Raw genomic sequence first — 20,407 nt, forward strand, 5'->3', positions numbered from 1 at the left:
CACCATTGATTCTACCACATAGTGTATTGGAAAAGGGGAAAAAAATCTAAGTGTGGTGACATTGCAAAAAAAGTGCACTTCCACAATTTTTGTTTTTTATTTACCATGCTCACTATATGGTTAACCTGTTCTGGCAATATGATTCTCCAGGTCAGTACGAGTTCACAGATGCAAAACATAAATAGTTTGTTTTGTTTGTTTGTTTGTTTTTTTTACTTGAGTAGTGGGAAAAAAATCATAAATTTGTAAGAAAAATTTTTTGTATTCGTCATTTTCAAAGACCTGTAACATTTTCATTTTTCAGGATCTGGGGCTGTGTGAAGGCTTATATTTTGCACACTGAGCTGACTCTTTTATTGATACCATTTTGGGGTACATATGATGTTTTGATCGCTTCTTATTGCATTTTATTGTAATGTGGCGGCCAAAAATATGTAATTCTGGCACTATTTTTTTTTTTTTTTTTATTACGTCATTTACAGATTGGATCAATTTATTTAATATTTTGATTGGACATTTCTGAACGCATCAGTATTTTTTACCGTATTTAATAGTCCCCTTAGAGGAGGGACTGTGATCAGGGCTTCAGCTCTATGTTTAGCGAAAAGCACGATCTCCTATGAACGGCATCTACAGGCCTCGCGCTGATGGGAGCGAGGAGTGATGTGCTTCCTGACGCTGCGTGTTAGATCCCGCTGTCAGCTTGACATGTAGTTTTCTTTTTTTTTTTTTTAAACCAATTATTTTTATTTAGGTTTCAAAAATTTTAACAGCAAACAGTTATCAATATACATATAACAATTCACATAACGTGTAATAATACAGTCAAAACCCTCTCCCCCCTCCCCCCTCCCGCCAATACTCCTTATGCCGGGCATATCTGGGAACATTGACAATCATATTACCGCCATCCATGCGGACCATATTTTCCCAAAAGTTCTCTCTCCATGCCTCCGCCTATAAATGCTTTCCTCTAAATGCATCACCGTACGTGTCTGAGCAATAAATTCCCTCCTAGTGGGGGGTTCCGAATCTGTCCATTTTCATGCTATTCGTTTGCGTGCCACATATAGCAATCGCGCTATCGCCACTTTGTAATGTTCTGAGACAGGTATTCCATCCACCTCCCCCAAAACACACAGCACCGGGTTTCTGTCAATTGTACATGTATAAGCCCTCTCAATTTTGCTGACAACGAACAACCAATAAGCCACCAACCGTGGGCATGACCATAGCATGTGTAGCAGTCCGGCCTGGTCCGTGCCACATCTAGGGCAATTGGAATCTCCCCTCAAGCCCGCCTTGTACAAGCGCAGCGGTGTTTTGTATGTCCTATGTATTATGTATAATTGGGAAATCCGTGCCTGCTCGCTTAAAGAGATCTTCGGGACATATTCTAGAATCGCCTCCCATTGTTCTGTTGTGAGGGTACCCACCTCCCTTTCCCATTTACTCTTTGCAATGAGGTGATTCCCCCCCAGATAGGAGTGCAGTAGGTCATGATATAAGCTCGATATGACTCCCCTCGTCCCTCCCTTCATACACACAAAGTCTAGTACAGTGTCACCCTGAACCGTCATGTCTCCCAATCCACACTGTGCCCTCCAAGCATGTCGAAGCCTATAGTATTGAAATCCCCATACCAAAGGCAAATCAAATTCTTCTCTCAATTTCTCAAAGGTCTTCAGGTCCGTTCCACTCTGCAGCTGGCACACATATCTCACTCCTTGCGCCTTCCAATTGCCCATTTGACACAGCTTATTAAGTTCCGGCAGATGTTCATTGCCCAACACCGGTGAGTACTTAGTCAGCCCGTCCACCCCCCTGATCTTTTTAATAGTGTCCCATACCTTCTGAGTCAAGCCTAAGGTAGGATATATTGCTCCCAATTTCTTAAAGGTACCATCCTCTAACGCCTGGACCAGTGGGCGTCTCCCCGACACATGTACCAGCACCCAGCAAGCTGCCCCTCCACAATCGGGCTCTCTCCATCCCCTGACATGCTGGCCTTGTACTGCCAAGAAATAGACCCAGGGATTGGGAGCGGCCAATCCTCCCTCCTCCTTCCCATTTTGCAGCGTTCCCAATTTAATCCTTGCCTGCCTCTTGCCCCATATCAAGGATCTGAAGATAGAATCAATACCCTGAAACCGTTTTTTTGGTAGCCATATCGGTGAGTTGTGCAAAACGTACATTAGTTGTGGCATAAGGACCATCTTAATCAGGTTAGTTCTACCCGTCACCGTCAAAGCCAATTGGCACCATGCGCCTATTTTCTTTTTAAATTTCTCTAGCAGAGGAACTAAATTCAGATCCGTGAATCGTGTCAATGGAAGCGCCACCCATATCCCAAGGTATTTAAATTGTGAAACCAGCTGGAGCTGCTTCCCCCTCTCATCTATCTCCTCCACTTTTATTGGTCTATCTACAGCCATGACATAAGACTTGTGCCAGTTTATCTCCAGTCCCGAAATGCTCCCAAATTGTTTAATTACATCCATCGTGCACCCCAATGTCTCTCCTGCATTTTCCAGAAATAACAGGATGTCATCGGCATACAGTGATATTTTTTCTTCCAGCCTCCCAAATTTAAATCCGACCACTCCTCTCTCAGCTCTTATTTTGGCCGCCAGGGGCTCCACAGCCACCGCAAACAATAGCGGGGACAGCGGGCACCCCTGCCTTGTGCCCCTATGTAAGTCAAACATCCCGGACCGTTCACCATTCACCTTAACTACCGCCCTTGGGGATGAGTACAATAACTTCACCCAGGCCATGAATGCGGGGCCAAATCCCATTATTTCCATGATTTTCCATAAATATTCCCATTCCACGCTATCGAATGCTTTCCTAGCGTCCAACGACATCACTATTCTCCCGCCACCATTATCAGCAGGCAGCTGCATATTAAGAAATAATCTTCTCAAGTTAACAGCCGTGGAGCGGTTGGGCATAAAGCCCGACTGGTCCTCGTGAATAACAGTATGCGCAACCCCGGTGAGCCGGGTGGCCAGGATCTTAGCGAGTATTTTGACATCCGTTGTCAACAACGATATGGGCCTATACGACTCCGCATCCATGGGGTCTTTCCCCTCCTTTGGCAGAACCACTATCACCGCTTCCTCCATTGATCTCGGTAACGCCCCCTTCTCCAAAGCCTCTTCAAACACAGATTTCAATTTTGGGGCTAGCAGTTCCACCAGCTCCCTGTACACCTCCCCAGGTAGACCATCAGCACCCGGTGATTTGTTATTGGGCATAGACAGAATTGCACATTCCACCTCCTCCACACTCACAGGTTCATCCAACCTTAACCTATCTTCCTCAGACAATTTAGACAGTGAGATGCCCTCCAAGAATTCCTCTACGGCCCCCTCTGTGTCCCGTACTCTTGAATTGTACAGTGCCATGTAATATTCCTTAAAGACCTCCAATATGTCCTTTGTGTCTGTCAGAGTCGTCCCCGCTTGGTCTCTCAACCTGTACACCCTGGAAGACTCCCTCTGTGCCGCAGATATCACCGCCAACAAGCGACCCACTCTCTCTCCTTCCTCAAAGAATTGGGCTTGCTGAAATGCCCTTTTCCTCTCGGCTTGCATCATGTGCAGTTTATTAACTGCCTCCTGTGCTAATTTTAGTCTATTGTGAGCTACACTCGTTGGCGCCAAAATCATGTCTGCCTCTGCCCTTGTCAAGTCATCCTTTATTTGTTGATCTGCCAATTTAGTTTTGGTCTTACACCGTGAGATCTCACTTATAAAGAGTCCCCTCGTAAATGCCTTCATAGCCTCCCACACCACTGTAGCCTCAGCACTCCCTTCATTAACTTGGAAGAAGTGCTCTAGTTCTTTGGTTATGCCAACCATATCCACCACTTTAAGCCACGTCGGGTGAAGACGCCAACCTCCCCTCTGACCCTGAGCAGATCCCACTAGAAGCAGGACAACCATAGGACTATGATCCGATAGAGTCCTCTGTAGGTATTCCACCTCCCCCACCATCCCATCCATAGCAGTATCCCCAAAAGCCAGGTCTATCCTTGACAGTGTTCCGTGTGTAGCCGAGTGACACGAGAAGGTCCTCTTACCCTCATTTCGTACTCTCCACAGATCCACCAGCCCCAGCTCCCCCACGTAGGTGCCAAATGCAGTCATTCCGTCCCGTCCAGCTTCCATACCTGCCGGACGTACTTTATCCCAGTGATCATTCATGGTGTTGTTAACATCTCCCATAATCAACATCGGAGCCTCCCCCCATCTGGCCGTCAAGTCCATTACTGCTTGAAGTTCCTTTTTAGAATAAGGTGGAGGGATATATAAAGCCACTAAAATCATTTTGTGTCCATACAATCTGCACGCAATCCATACATACTGCCCTTCACTGTCTACTTGCACTGCCAGCTCTTCATAATGAGCGTTTTTGTGTATTAGGACTGACACCCCCCTGGAGTACGAGGAATAAGTAGAATGATATGTCTTTAACATCCACCCTCTCGATAGCCAGTGCCTAGTATCTCTAGTGAGATGGGTCTCCTGTAAGCACGCAATCATAGGATCACAAGATCTGATGTGATTCAGAACTGCTGCCCTCTTAATCCTGTCAGATATACCACGTACATTCCAACTTAAAATCCGAACCGTACGGTTACTCATTGTGCATTAGAAAAAACAATCCACCATCATCAAGTAACATCTTTCCATTTTGTTCCCCAGCATACCAGGTCAAACAGCATAAGCAACCCCATTTTCCCGCAAATCCAACCCATCCACCTCCCCCCCTCCCCCCACCCTTCTCTTGTCACTCTCTTCCCAACGTGAGAGTGGGAGCTCAAAGAACCTGAGCAACATCATAGTATACCGCATATCAACATGCGCCGTGTCCTCCTCCAGCATTGGCAGTCTCTGCACCACATAATCAATAGTATGCATAGTCCCGAACCATTGACATGTAGTTTTCTTACATGTGGAATAAATGAACTGATCGAATACACCTTCTTGTTGTATATATTATTTGTCTAAGATCAAAATGCCTGAGTCAACCCTTTCTTAAACAGGAGGATAGAGAAAAAATTGATGTGATTGACTGGCTGGTTTTCGATCCTGCCCAAAGGGCTGAAGCTCTAAAGCAAAGCAATGCCATCATGCGGACATTTCTGGGTAAGCTTTTTCTTCCACAGATAGTGTGATTTTTGCTTCCAGCTGTTACAAAAATATACGTTTACAATGGCACAACAAATATGTAAAGGTTTTGGTAAAATAAATTGTAATGTACTTCAATTTTCCTGGTACTCCTAGTTTATTAAGAATTATCATGTTCACTAGAAGTATTTGACTAGGGCGGGATGTATTCTTTCTTGTATGATATTAAGAATGAAATTAGGAAAAAGGTAAAGAAAGCAAGTAGAACAGGAATGATTTATTTCTGAAAGCCAATCAAGTGACCAGAGCTTCTAGGGATGCACAAAAATCATCCCTGGCAACCAGAGTTTTCTCCCAATTTGGTCATTGATGGCTTTCACCTTGTGTCAAATGCAGAAGCAATGAACCCTGCAGAAGCAATGAATGCGTGCTCATAATAACATTGATTTGTGCTCCTTTTCTCTTGGTTTCTGGTTTAAAAGACTGATGCCGGAAGCTATACATTGACAGCCTATTATAGGGCCATCTCTGCAGTATGTTGATGCTTGGTTCTAAGTTTTGGGGCTGACTCGTATAGGTTTCACCCTTTCAACTTTCTTCAGCCCACAGGACTGCAGATGTGGAAAATTACAAGTACAGCAATACTCACCCTCCCCTCCTCTAGCAATGCCTCTCTGCTGGTATTGACAGGCTGCAGAGGTGACATTGCGACTACAGTACACAGACCACTGCAGCCAATCACTGAGCTCAGCAGCTTATATTAATTACATATTTATGCTTTTTCAGCATGAATGTTTTCAATGGAGAGCGGAAAATAAGACCTTGCATTTGGGAAAGATTGCTTATCTCCCTTGAGAACAATTGAGAAGGCATCGGTAATTTTTCTTTTTGTCTCTTGGCACCTGTCGAGCTAACACCAGCCAACATCTGATACACATTAGATGGTCTGCTGGTCCCCTTGAAATGGGTTTTCACTGACATCCAAATGGGTATGGCCCCATTGACTAAACCAATAAGGAGTCCTGCACTACCCAGAAATAGTGTATATGGTGTAGAAGAGTAACTACTTTTTTTGTGAATAAGAAAACCATTCTTAATGTAGAGAATGAAAACCTGATATACATTTTTTTAATAATTTTTAGGTGTCAACTACAGTTTGGTAAGATATTGTTTTTAGTTTCTGAATTAGTCCCGGTTTCAGAGCTACATGTTTTTTTCTCCCAACATATTTTAGCTTCCAAGAAGCATGAAGCTGCAAAAGCGGTATTTGGTAAAATTTCCCAGGATTCAATAGCAGAGATTTACTCTCAGTGGGAGGAGCAGGGGATGGACAGTGCGCTGCCAGCAGAGGATGACAATGCTATCCGGGAGCATTTGTGTATAAGAGCCTACTTGGTGAGACAATGACTTTTCTTATGATTGGGTATTATTTGTGTACTAATAAAGTTGGTTTACTTTTATGTTATCCAAGATATCGCCCAATCCCTCAACTCTGTGTCAGCCAGTAGCTGCAAAACTAAATTTGGATGCTCCAAGTGTGTTCATACATTGCTCCTTAAATTAGTTTTTGCTGCCATTCTTGTAAAACTGAATAATTTTTTCCACAATTTCATCAAAACTGAAGCAGTAACCATGATTTAACTGCAATGTGTGAATACACCCTAAAGCCGTAGTTTGACTGTGATTGTTTAGGCATTGGTGGGGTTTTGTTTTTTAAAGCTTCAAGTGAAAAAAGCTGATGGGTAATCTTAACTTGTAGAAATATGTACAATATCCGTACAATGAATCATGTGTGTTTGATATTTTAAATTGCATTTTGTTCTGACATAGGAAATGTTATTCCTGCGTTAATGCTAGCAGCTAATTCTGAGCGATTAGACGTGATGGGGGTGTAATACAAGTAAAGCTACGTAAAAACTGCGTTCAGCAGTTGTTTAATGGCTTCTGTCTGAATCCCATAAAGGGAATCTGTTACCAGGTTGCTACCTCATCTGAGAGCAGCATAATATAGGGACAGAGACCCTGATTCCAGTGATGTATCACTTACTGTACTGGATGCTGCAGATTTGATTAAAAGCTGTTTCATCTGTTGCAGATCTATCAGTTCTCCAAATGCTGAGTTCTGTATAACTCCACCTACACCGCTGATTGCAGCTTTCTGTGTACACTGTGCATAGGCAGAAAGCTGCCAATCTGTTGGGTTGTGGTTATACAGAGCTCATGAATATGGAAGACTGCATGATAGCAGGTTTACTAGTCTTCTAGTTATAATCAAACAGTGATTTTATCAAAACTATTATTATTATAATAATAACTATAGGCGGCAGCCTAGTAAGTGATACATTTCTGGAATCAGGGTCTCTGCCCCTCCATTATGCTACTCTCAGATTGGGTTGCAGAAACCTGGTGACAGATTCCTTTTAAAAACAGGATTCAGAAGAATTTCTAACTTACTTATTCATTACAATGAGAAACTGAGTTCAATGGATTCCATTTGTGCTCCTTTGTGGCAGTGTCCAACCTGTCAGACGCTCAAAATTGTAGTCAACCTATGTTCTTGTGCCCCATTGAAAAAGACTTGACACTACCATTTGAGCAACATTTGTCTCCTGATGATAATTGACCATCAGAGGCACATCTTAATCCCTTTTATCAGGGAATCAGACAGACGCCATCAAATCACTGCTGAGCGCAGTAGGTACGTGGTCTAACTGTTTATTTTCTACAGGAGGCACATGAAGCATTTAATGAGTGGTTCAAGCATATGAATTGTCCGCCTCAGAAACCAGGACTAGCTGAACATGCTTCCTTCACAGAGAAAGTGGCTTATGAGCACAAGGAAAAGAAGTATGAGGCAAGTATTTAGGTGAAATGTGTCATGTAGGGGACACATAGGATGGATGCGGAGAATGCATATTCACAATACAGATTGAACATCCTTATCAGTCATATTAGCAATAATCTATAGCGACCTTTTATATTTCTTTCTAGATGGAGTATAGTACTTGGAAGAATTATATAGATGTCTTAACACTGGATGTTAAAGAAAAAATGTACAATGTTTTGCTGTTTGTCGATGGAGGCTGGATGGTGGATGTAAGAGATGTGAGTCAACTTTCTTGGACAAAATATGAGCACATCTAATATTTAGGAATAAAGTAGCATATGAAAATTAGTTGTTGAAAAAAAACAGAGTAATAAAATAGCTTTGTGTTCCTGGGATTCGTCTTGTGGGGGGGGTATTTTCTCCTGATTGACTTTGCACAGAGGCACTGAAGCTGGACAGATCTATAGCAAAAACCTTGTAAGAACTTTTAATAAGTAGAATTCAAATTTATATAATTTTTTACAAGCACATTGCAATTTAACCCACTTATCATTAAAATAATTATGTAAGAATAATTAGAATAACCCTTTAAGAAAGAAATAAAATCATTAGAATAACCCTGTAGGAAATAAAAGCTCAGCTTCATTGGGTGCTATGTACAGAAAAGATAAATATTACCTAGTTAATCCTGGAAAAGTCTGATAAATGATCAGTGCTTTGACCACAGAATTGGTGATTTAAAGAATAGATACACTATATATCAAAGTGTATAGATATTTAATACACAGTAGGGAGTATGAGCATTAATTTAAAAAAATCTGATTGCGTTTAATAAAATGTTCTAATCCAACCTAGGATGCAGAAGAAGATCCTGAGCGTAAGCAACAGATGCATCTGCTACGGAGTCTTTGTTTGCCCATGATGTGTTTCTTGCTGCACACAGTGCTACATAATACTGAACAATACCAGGAATGCCTCCGCCTGGCTGATGTCATCTCATCAGAAACTCAGAAGCTGTATAAGGTAAGTTGTCCATCATGAACTATGTGTTAATATGTGCAAAACTTCTAGAGTCCGTCGGTTACAGACTTATTTAGAAAATATTTATATGGATGCCTGTATATATCTTTTCTATGTGTCTACAGGTGTTCTCCAAGCCAGAACTTAAGAAACTCCTGCAGAAGTTAAGAGAATCATCTCTAATGTTGTTGGACTTACAGCTTGATCCTTTGGGTTATGAAAATCAACCCTAAAGTTACTAGATAAACTGGTTATCTGGGTCTCGTAAACGTCTGTATTTTTTGTATTAAATAATAAAGATAATTTGGTATTTGTATTTGGTAGCACTATTTATTACTCCATACAGATTTCTCAATAGTTGTGGTCTACCGGTACGTACCTAAAGAGAACCTGGCAGCATGTATCAGGTACTGGCTGTATGTTTTCAGCCATGTATGTTAGTCTCGGAAATGATAAAAACATACTTTAATAGCTGGCCGAGGATCGAGCCACATGGGAGACTAGTCAGACAGGTGGGTCCCCAGTGGCTTCTCACAGCTCTCTGCCCTGGAGTGACAGGTCTCTCGCTGATTGCAGAAGGAGATGTTGCCAGGGGCCTGCCTGTGCAACTAGTCTCTCGTGCGGCTTGGTCCTCGGCAGCTATTAAAAAATGTTTCTCTCTGAAATGCTGCAGCGTTTCAGAGTCCAGCATACCTGGATGAAATCATGCAGTCAGTGCTTGAAGTATGCTGTACCTGTATTGGGCATCATGTGTCAGCTGTCAGGTTCCCTTTAAAGGTTCTTTCCTGCTCTGAGAATAGATTTCATTCCTTGCTTGCAAACTTTCCCCTCCATCAGAACAGATATCCACATCAGATAAAACGAATATAAAAACTTTACAAATATGTGATATATCAGCAGTCTGTGTAAACCAGTATGCCTACATCCACCAGATCCACAATGCGGATTGTGGTGTTAGGAGAAAAAAAACAGAAAAGTTACAGCTATAAGATTGGCCAAAATAGAATATATCTATGTGAGCTAGGTGTATGGACCATATACGCACACACAAAAATGCATATACACTGCCCATGTACAGGTATTGGAAATAAGAAAAACATCTTGTCCAGCATACCTCTTCTTTGAGTAGGTAGTTTCACATGCAGGGATTGCCTAACAAACAGGCAATCCCTGCATGTGCCACAGCTGTCTAACAGCTGCAACACATGCAGCCGTGGCACCTCAAACAGAGATGCCGAGCATACTGAAACTACTCGAAGAGTACCCAACTGCTCGTTTAAAGGGTTAAACGAGCACGCTTGCTCAACACTACTGCTTGCTCTTCACATAAATGTCAGCAGCACTGAGCACAACCAGGATCAGTCAGTGTCTGGGCACAGACCAACAGACAGCTGCGTACTTTCCTCGATGCTATGCATCATGGGAGAGTGATGTCAGCAGAGCAGGGGAAAGTGGGGATTACCCTGGTGGCGAATTCAGCTTAAATCCGCTCATCTGACTGAGAGGCGTGCCAAGAGGAGGAGTATTTAATGCCTTATTTATAATTTTTTTGTCAAATCATTAATATTATTACCTCTGCTTTTAAGTTAAATCATAAAAAATGTAGTGATAGGTCCTTTTAAGGAGAAATGTTACCCATTGGAATCCCGGTCAGACGCCTCTTACCCAGCCAAACCAGATCTCACACCTTGCACTGACGATGGGCAATACCCCGAAACAGTGTCCGCAAATTTAGATTTTGGTTTGGCTTTTATCCTAAGTCATGTGGCAAAGGCTTGTTAAAGGATCGATAATGACTTTTAGGATTGTTACTTCCAATAGGTGGCTCTAGAGTTCAAGTCCTCTTCCTCTCTGAAGAGACAATTTGCAAATTAAATTCTGAGGTAAAATCCGTGTTCAGTGAAGACAGACTTTCCCATTACTGAGATAGGAAATGCGTTGCTACAACAAGTACTTCTCACTAAATTAAAATATCATCAAAAAGTAAATTTATTTCAGTTTTTCAATACAAAAAGTGAAACTCGTATATTATGTAGAGTCATTACAAACAGTGATCTATTTCAAGTGTTTATTTCTGTTAATGTTGATGATTATGGCTTACAGCCAATGAAAACACAAAAGTCATTATCTCAGTAAATTAGAATAATTAAAAACCACCTGCAAAGGCTTCCTAAACGTTTAAAAAGTTATTTTAGTCTGTTTCAGTAGGCTCCACAATCATGGGGAAGACTGCTGACTTGACAGATGTCCAGAAGGCAGTCATTGACACACTCCACAAGGAGGGTAAGCCACAAAAGGTCATTGCTAAAGAAGCTGGCTGTTCACAGAATAATTTATCGAAGCATATTAATGGAAAGTTGAGTGGAAGGAAAAAGTGTGATAGAAAAAGGTGCAAAAGCAACCGGGATAACCGTAGCCTTGAAAGGATTGTTAAAAAAAAAAAAAAAGGCCATTCAAAAATTTGGGGGAGATTCACAAGGAGTGGACTGCTGCTGGAGTCATTGCTTCAAGAGCCGCCACACACAGACATATCCAGGACATGGGCTACAAGTGTCGCATTCCATGTGTCAAGCCAATCATGACCAATAGACAACGCCAGAAGCGTCTTACCTGGACCAAGGAGAAAAAGACCTGGTCTGTTGCTCAGTGCTCCAAGGTGTTTTCAGATGAAAGTAAATTTTGCATTTCATTTGGAAATCAAGGTCCCAGAGTCTGGAGGAAGAGTGGAGAGGCCACAATCCAAGCTGCTTGAGGTCTAGTGTGAAGTTTCCACAATCAGTGATGGTTTGGGGAGCCATGTCATCTGCTGGTGTAGGTCCTCTGTGTTTTATCAAGACCAAAGTCAGCGCAGCCATCTACCAGGAAATTTTACAGCACTTCATGCTTCCCTCTGCCGACAAGCTTTTTGGAGATGGACATTTCATTCTCCAGCAGGACTTGGCACCTGTCCACACTGCCAAAAGTACCAATACCTAGTTTACACACAACAGTATTACTGTGCTTGATTGGCCAGCAAACTCGCCTGACCTTAATCCCATAGAGAATCTATGGGGTATTGTCAAGAGGAAGATGAGAGACACCAGACCCAACAATGCAGACGAGCTGAAGGCTGCTATCAAAGCAACCTGGGCTTCCATAACACCTCAGCAGTGCCACAGGCTGATCGCCTCCATGCCGCGCCGCATTGATGCAGTAATTCATGCAGAAGGAGCCCCAACCAAGTATTGAGTACATTTACTGAACATACTTTTCAGTAGGCCAATATTTCGGATTTTAAAAACATTTTTCAAGCTGTTATTATATAGTATTCTAATTTACTGAGATAATAACTTTTGTGCTTTCATTGGCTATAAACTATAATCATCAACATTAACAGAAATAAACACTTGAAATAGATCACTCTGTTTGTAATGACTCTATATAATAGATGAGTTTCACTTTTTGTATTGAAAAACTGAAATAAATTAACTGTTTGATATTCTAATTTAGTGAGAAGCACTTGTAATACAATTCTATGTAGATGGGGAGGAGCTATATGCAGAGCTCCTCACTCCTCAACTCTATCTTGATAGAATCTTATCATTAGCAGCTGCCATCTCCTATCCCAATGGGAAAGTCTGTCTTCACGGATTACAGATTTTACCTCAGAATTAAGAACTTTATAAATGAATGAAAAGTTCTGCCAGAGAAACAAGCAGATTTCTATGCTAAGATATATTACAAAGTTGCTGATTTTGAAGTGTACAATTGATTTATTAAATTAATCATAATTTTATGTTCTAACCGCTTACTGACACTGTCAGTAATAGTACGTCCCTTTGCCCTGGGCCTCGTGGATCAGGGATGTACTATTACGCACAATGTAATCGCGCCCGCACAGAAGCTGAGCGGGGCGATTGCCGCCACGTGTCAGCTGATTCTCACAGCCGACACCCTGTACTATGTGCCAGGAGCGGTCCCGCACAGCTCCCAGCACATTAACCCCCGAAATGCTGCGATCGAAGTTGATCGCAGCATTTCCGGGGCAGGCAGCGGTAAGAGCACCCCTGTTACCTTGTATCTGGGGTCCTGCGCTGGGTCACCAGCATCCGGGTCACCAGGCATCAGCAAGTTAGGTAGATCGTGCTCAGTGCACGAGTATCGCGGGTGCTCAAGTGACATGCTCGAGTCTCCGCACCATATGTTTCGCGGCTGTTTATACACACAAAAAAAACTCGTAGGGATTGCCTGCTATGCATGAGCGATCCCCGCATGTTTTTCTTTGGGTGTCTAACAACCATGAAACATGCAGGGCGGGGACTCGAGCATGTCACTCAAGCATTCGGAATACATGGTGCATACCCGAGTACCCGATGCAAACTGAAGTAGCGAGCACTTGCGCTCAAGACTAATAACATTAGGTCATCATATTGAATAAGTTATCAAATTCTGTGTCGTACGTCTGGATTCAAAATGTTCACTATACCCCTTGATAAAATCCTTGAGGAGTCTAGTTTCCAAAATGGGGTCACTTGTGGGGGATTTCCACTGTTTAGGTGCATCAGGGGCTCTCCAAACGCAACATGGCGTCCGCTCTCTATTCCAGCCAATTTTGCATTCAAAAAGTCACACAGTGCTCCTTCCCTTCTGAACCCTGCCGTGCGCCCAAACTGTGTATTTTCCCCAAATATAGGGTATCGGCGTACTCAGGAGAAATTACACAACAGTTTTTGGGGTCCATTTTCTCCTCTTACCCTTGTGAAAATAAAAAATTTGGGGCTAATTTTTGTTGACAAAGTTTGATTTTGTTTTCACGGCTCTACGTTATAAACTTCTGTGAAGCACCTGGGGGTCCAGCATGCTCACCACACATCTAGAGAAGTTTCTTGAGGGGTCTAGTTTCCAAAATGGGGTCAGTTGTGGGGGGTTTCAACTGTTTAGACACATCAGGGGCTCCCCAAACGCGACATGGCGTCCGCTCATTATTCAAACAAATTTTACATTCAAAAAGTCAAATGGCGCTCCTTCCCTTCCGAATCCTGCTGTGTGCCCAAACAGTGGTCTTCCCACATATGGGGTATTTGCGTACTCAGGAGAAATTGCACAACAAATTTTGGGGTCCATTTTTTCCTGTTACCATTGCGAAAATAAAAAAATTTAGGTCTAAAGTAACATTTTTGTGAAAAAAGTTAAATTGTTCATTTTTCTTTCCCCACATTCCAAAAATTCCTGCGAAGCACCTGAAGGGTTAATAAACTTCTTGAATGTGGTTTTGAGCACCTTGAGGGGGGTGCAGGTTTTAGAATGGTGCCACTTTTGGGTATTTTCATTCATAAAGGCCCCGCGAAGTCACTTCAAATGTGATGTCCCTAAAAAAAAATGGTTTTGTAAATTTTGTTGAAAAATTGAGGCATCGCTGGTCAATTTTTAACCCTTATAACGTCCTAACAAAAACAATGTTGGTTCCAAAATTGTGCTGATGTAAAGTAGACATGTGGGAAATGTTATTTATTAACTATTTTGTGTGACATATCTCTCTGATTTAAGGGCAAAATTGCTAAATTTTCGCCAAAGTTCCGTTTTGTTTTTTTCACAAATAAACGTAAGTCATATCGAAAAAATGTTACCACTGTCATGAAGTACAATGTCACAGAAAAACAATCTCAGAATCAGTGGGATCCGTTGAAGCGTTCTAGAGGTATTACCTCATAAAGTGACAGTGGTCAGAATTGTAAAAATTGGCCTGGTCATTAACGTGCAAACCACCTTCAGGGGTAGAGAGGTTAAGGTTTTGGAAATTTGGAGCATACAGTGAAAATGAATTGGCAAGGTGAAGACTAAACAAATGTCATATATTGAAACCAGTTCAATATTTTGCTTAGGGCTCATTCAGATGTCAGTTTTTCACGTACAAGTTCTACCTCTGTTTCTCTTAGATGGAACTCGTACCCATTATACAATTATAGTCTGAGGCTGTTCACATGTCCATGTATTTTTTGCAGACCGGGTGGTCCAAGGAATCACGGAGACATGTCTGATTTAGATTAATCATGCTAATGCAGGTCTACCTAGACCATTTCACCACCTGGCTATTTCACTTCCTTTCTGCTGACATCCCCACTGTCATCATGGGCGACTTAAGCCCCCGTCTCACATAGCGATATCGCTAGCGATATCGCTGCTGAGTCACGGTTTTGGTGACTCACCAGCGACCTCACCAGCGATGTCGCTGTGTGACACTTTGCAACGATCAGGCCCCTGCTGTGAGGTCGCTGATCGTTGCAAAGTGTCCTGGACCATTTTTTGGTCGTTGGCCTCCCGCTGGCCAGCACACATTGCTGTGTGTGACCAGCGGGACCAACGATCTGGCTGGTAACTATGGTAAACATCGGGTTACTAGGGGCACGCGCGCACTTAGTAACCCGCTGTTTACCATGGATACCACTCTGCTACGGTGCGCGGAGGCTCCCGTGCACCGTAGCAGAGTGGTATCCATGGTAAACAGCGGGTTACTAGGGGCACACGCGCACTTAGTAACCCGATGTTTACCATAGTTACCAGCCTGCTCCTGCTTGCAGCAGGCTGGTAACGGGAGCAGGACATCGTGGAACGATTCTTTCCATGATATCGCTGCTCCCCTGATCGCTGGTGAGCCTGCCTGTTTGACAGCTCACCAGCGATGTATTAGCGATGCAGCAACGATCCCTGACAGGTCGTATCGTTGTCGGGATTGCTGCTGCATCGCTTAGTGTGACGGGGCCCTTAAACATCCCCATTGATACTTCTCTCTCAGCTGCCTCTAAGCTTCTGTCCCTCACTTCCTCCATCGGCCTTACTCAATGGTCTTTCGTAGCCACTCACAAAGATGGCCACACTCTGGACCTCATCTTCACCCGCCTCTGTTGCCTGTCTAACCTCTAACTCACCCCTCCCTCTTTCTGACCACAACCTACTTACATTCTCTACCCTCTCCTCTCCAGGGCAACAATCCCCACTCCACAAATTAGCATACCCTTACAGAAACCTCAAACACCTTGACCTAAACTCACTCTCTGAATCCCTCCCTCTTACAGACATCAGTTCCTTACATGATGCAGATGTTGTGCCGCATAATATACCACAACAACTGTAGCTCTCAATTCGGTCGCCCTCCTCACACATACCAAATCTCGCACAATGAACAGGCAACCCTGGCACACCAGCCTAACCAAGGAACTGCGACGGGCCTCCAGGGTTGCTGAGTGTAGATAGAAAAGGTCCCAATCCAATGAGCAATTCATTGCATTCAAACAGTCCCTCACTACCTTCAAGTCCACACTCACTACAGCAAAATAAACATACTTCGCATCTCTCATATCCTCCGTCTCACAACCCCAAACTACTATTCAACACCTTCAATTCTCTCCTCCGCCCCCCAGCGCCTCCTCCCTCTCCTCTCAGCCAAAGACTTTGCCTCATTCTTCAAGCAGAAGATTGACACCATAAGACAAAGTTTTTGCCTAAAGTCCCCCCAGACCCTACTCAATCTTCCTCCTCCATAACCAGCTTCTCCACCATTACGGAAGATCAACTTTCCTCTTTACTCTCCAAATCACACCTCACCACCTGTGAATTTGACCCAATCCCGTCCCACCTCATCCCCAACCTTACCACTATTTTCATCCCAACCCTAACACACCTTTTCAACTTGTCACTAACTGGTGTCTTCCCCTCATGCTTCAAACATGCCTCGATCACACCCATCCTCAAAAAGCCCTCCCTTAACCCATCCACTCTGACTAGCTATCGCCCCATATCACTTCTCCCCTATGCCTCAAAACTACTGGAACAACATGTCCACTTTGAACTGTCCTCCCACCTCTCCTCCTGCTCTCTCTTTGACCGCCTACAATCTGGCTTCCGACTGCACCATTCTACTGAAACTGCCCTGACTAAAGTCACCAACGACCTACTACCTGCCAAATCCAAGCGACACTACTCTCTCCTCCTCCTCCTAGACATGTCATCTGCCTTCAACACAATGGACCATTCCCTCTTACTACAGACTCTCTCATCTCTCGTCATCACAGACTTGGCCCTATCTTGGATCTCTTCATACCTAACAGACAGGACATTCAGTATCTCCCACTCACACACCACCTCCTCATCTCGCCCCCTATCTCTCGGTGTCCCACAAGGTTCAGTCCTAGGACCCCTCCTCTTCTCCATCTACACCTTTGGCTTGGGACAGATCATAAGAGGCTCACGGCTTTCAGTATCACCTCTATGCTGGTGACACACAGATCTACCTCTCCCGACCAGACATCTCCTCCCTACTAACCAAAATCCCACAATGTCTGTCTGCTATTTCATCCTCCTTCTCTGCTAGATTTCTAAAACTTAACACAGACAAAACAGAACTCATTCATCCCCCCCCCCCACCCGACCTATCTATCAACGTCAATGACTGTTCACTCTCCCCAATCCTGCAAGCTCGCTGCCTTGGGGTAACCCTGAACTCTGATCTCAAACCACATATCCAAGCCCTTTCCACGTCCCGCCGACTCCAACTCAAAAATATCTCCTGGATACGCACATTCCTCAACCACGAATCTGCAAAAACACTAGTGCACGCACTCATCATCTCCCGCCTCAACTACTGCAACCTCCTGCTCTGTAGGCTCCCTTCCAACACTCTTGCACCCCTCCAATCAATCCTAAACTCTGCTGCCCGACTAATGCAGCTGTCCCCCCGCTATTCCCCGGCCTCTCCTGTCAATCCCTTCACTGATTCCCCATTGCCCAGAGACTCCAGAACAAAACCCTAACCATGGCATACAAAGCCATCCACAACCTGTCTCCTCCATACATCTGTGACCTAGTCTCCAGCTACATAACTGCATGCAACCTTCGATCCTCACAAGATCTCCTGCTCTATTCCAATCGCATACAAGATTTCTCCCGTGCGTCCCCCATACTCTGGAACTCTCTACCCCAACATATCAGACTCTCGCCTACCGTGGAAACCTTCAAAAGGAGCCTGAAGACCCACATCTTCCGGCAAGTGTAGAACCTGCAGTAACCCTCGCTCCACCATACTGCTGCACAACCAGCTCTACCCTCACCTATTGTATCCTCACCCATTCCTTGTAGACTGAGCCCTCGCGGGCAGGGTCCTCGCTCCTCCTGTACCTGTCGCTGTCACGTTTTGTTTAAGATTATTGTAATTGTTCTTGTATATACCCCTTTTTCACATGTAAAGCGTCATGGAATAAATGGCGCTATAATAATTAATAACAATGGTACATGAAAAAAATTGGACATCACTCAGACTTTAGTAATAGTGTAACCTAGCATATCACAATTAAGACCAAAGTTTGGTGTTATGACCGGATTACAAGGTTGCATGATGCAGCTATTGTAGAACAAGGCTGAAGCTTAGTAGGTCTTCAGAAAGCATGGGCTCAATCAAGGGATGGACCACACAGCATTACCAAGGATAGTGGGCTGGCCAAAACAAATGCCCACAAAATGAGGACAGTATAATAAACCCATGAACAGTGGCTCAGAAAAAAGGGTGGGGGCAGAGATGCCAAGAGAATCTAGCTCTGCAGAGTAAGAGATCCATTTCATACAGAAACTGCACTGCAAGCTAGTCCAATGTTGCAGTCTATTATCAATGTGTTTTAGCCATCCTACTTCATCAGGAAAAAAAAAAAAAAACTCAAAATTGTTTTTCTCATGAAAAATGTTAATGACTTTGAAACGCGTTGATAAACTGCATCACTACCTGTTCTGTTTCCTGGAATCTGCTTTTTGGAGCAGCGCAGAGGATCCACTTAATCCTTTTTGGGCATCTACTGTGTGATTGCGGTGTCTGACCATGCAGGAACATGATCTGATCATACCGCATCTCATGGCGAGGGCAGGAAGCAAAAGAGAATACAGACATTACACCATGGGATCACAGCTGATTCTTTCTGAAGTAAAAAATTTTCATGCCTGTTTTTAAATAATTGTTATTGCTATAGCGCCAACATATTCTGCAGCACTTTACATTTCCGAGGGTAAAGAAGTCAATTGTGATTCCCTGCTGTAATGTCTGTCGAGTTTGCGCTTCTGGCATGTCAGACTGTCCATTTGACCCTTGTATGTTAATTTGTGGATTGCCTGCTGATTATGCCTTGCATTATCCCCTACGGTGTATAGTCTGCACAACTTGGAGAGCAAGTATTCAGTCTAATTAAAGAATGAGGGATTACCTTCTCCCAATCCTGTGGGAGAATTCCCTGAATGAGAGCTGTGTGATATAAAAGGGTCCTGCTTTTGTCTCCAGACTGACTCTTCAGGACATTAGCCCAGGAACCATGGCTCCAGCTGGTGGAATACAGATTTGCTCCACTGCCCATCACTGAACTCACAAAGACGTTTGGAGAACCCAGGTTGGGACAATTGGGTCACCTGGACACAACTCCCTGTGCTTGGTCAGCTTCCTAAGCTTGCCGCTACCTTCTCTCTGTGGGTGCCTGCCAAAAGCAGGGTGCTACTGGTTGGGGTAGTTGGCCCAGGATGTCACGGAGGTTTTAATCCCCAGCAAGACAGACAAATGGTGAGAGTGTCATTTGCACCATCTTGTGTACATGCTGGGAGGAATGTACTATGTTAACTGTTGGTGATACAATAAAGTATTACCGCAGTGTGTTACTGTCGCTCTGTGTTGTCTGAATAGTATTCTGCCCACAGGAAAGGAGTACAGGCATTCAGTGGGATGAGCCATAGCCGGTGTGGTCTGTCTAAAGCCAGCCAGGTCGGTGGATGAGAGCACCCACTGACCCTCGTGTCTCCACAAACTCCTTTAAGGCTGTTGCCACATGGCAACAGTACTTCTCTGACAAGGCATATGATCAAGAACATGTGTGACTTGCAGTCTCAACCATTTTATAGCTCCGATTTTGGGGCCTGGGCTACATTGCAAATTCTTGAAGCACTACTGATTGATTATAGCCATATAACGTCTGTCCAAAACAATAGAATAGTTTAAATCAATCAAGTGTCAACTACAGTCCACCAATTTGCATACAATTCATTCAGTAGCACTACAAAAAGTCACAGTGCAGCCCAGCCAAGTTTGCCGACAAGTCGCTTGTATTTAAAACTTTTGGCAATTATGTCACTTGTGAACAGCGATAGAAAATTCAAAACATTTAGAAACATATGATTAAATATTGCAGTAAGAATTTCCCAATTTTACAAATGTTTTGAAAAGTACTGCCTGCTCCAGGGAACCTACAGTAGGCATTCTTGGTTAGATCTGCCATTGGGAGAGGCATGAAAAATGTCTGCTCAAAAAATACTTTGGGACTTATAACATCTCTGTGGCTGGATGCTACTTCCCAATGCTTGGTGACTCATCTAAGAGGAGTAATTAATAGTGTTGAGCGAACGTGCTCAGATAACGTGCTAT

The 20,407-nt window shown here is 43.5% G+C and overlaps 1 protein-coding gene across 1 annotated transcript in view; it reads left to right on the plus strand.

Moving 5' to 3' along the window:
* Nucleotides 1-9,299, plus strand: part of NUP107 (nucleoporin 107) — a 74,074-nt gene extending 64,775 nt beyond the window's left edge. The window contains exons 23-28 of the mRNA XM_073651765.1: nt 5,054-5,156; nt 6,373-6,533; nt 7,867-7,992; nt 8,130-8,243; nt 8,821-8,988; nt 9,111-9,299. Of these exons, the coding sequence (XP_073507866.1) occupies nt 5,054-5,156; nt 6,373-6,533; nt 7,867-7,992; nt 8,130-8,243; nt 8,821-8,988; nt 9,111-9,218 (780 nt within the window). The 3' untranslated portion in view covers nt 9,219-9,299. The remainder of the gene's footprint in view (nt 1-5,053; nt 5,157-6,372; nt 6,534-7,866; nt 7,993-8,129; nt 8,244-8,820; nt 8,989-9,110) is intronic.
* Nucleotides 9,300-20,407: the final 11,108 nt, after the last annotated feature.

The sequence above is a fragment of the Phyllobates terribilis genome, unplaced genomic scaffold (assembly GCF_046119375.1).
Source record: "Phyllobates terribilis strain yellow unplaced genomic scaffold, ASM4611937v1 Scaffold_11__3_contigs__length_659146591, whole genome shotgun sequence".
Taxonomy (NCBI): Eukaryota; Metazoa; Chordata; class Amphibia; order Anura; family Dendrobatidae; genus Phyllobates; species Phyllobates terribilis.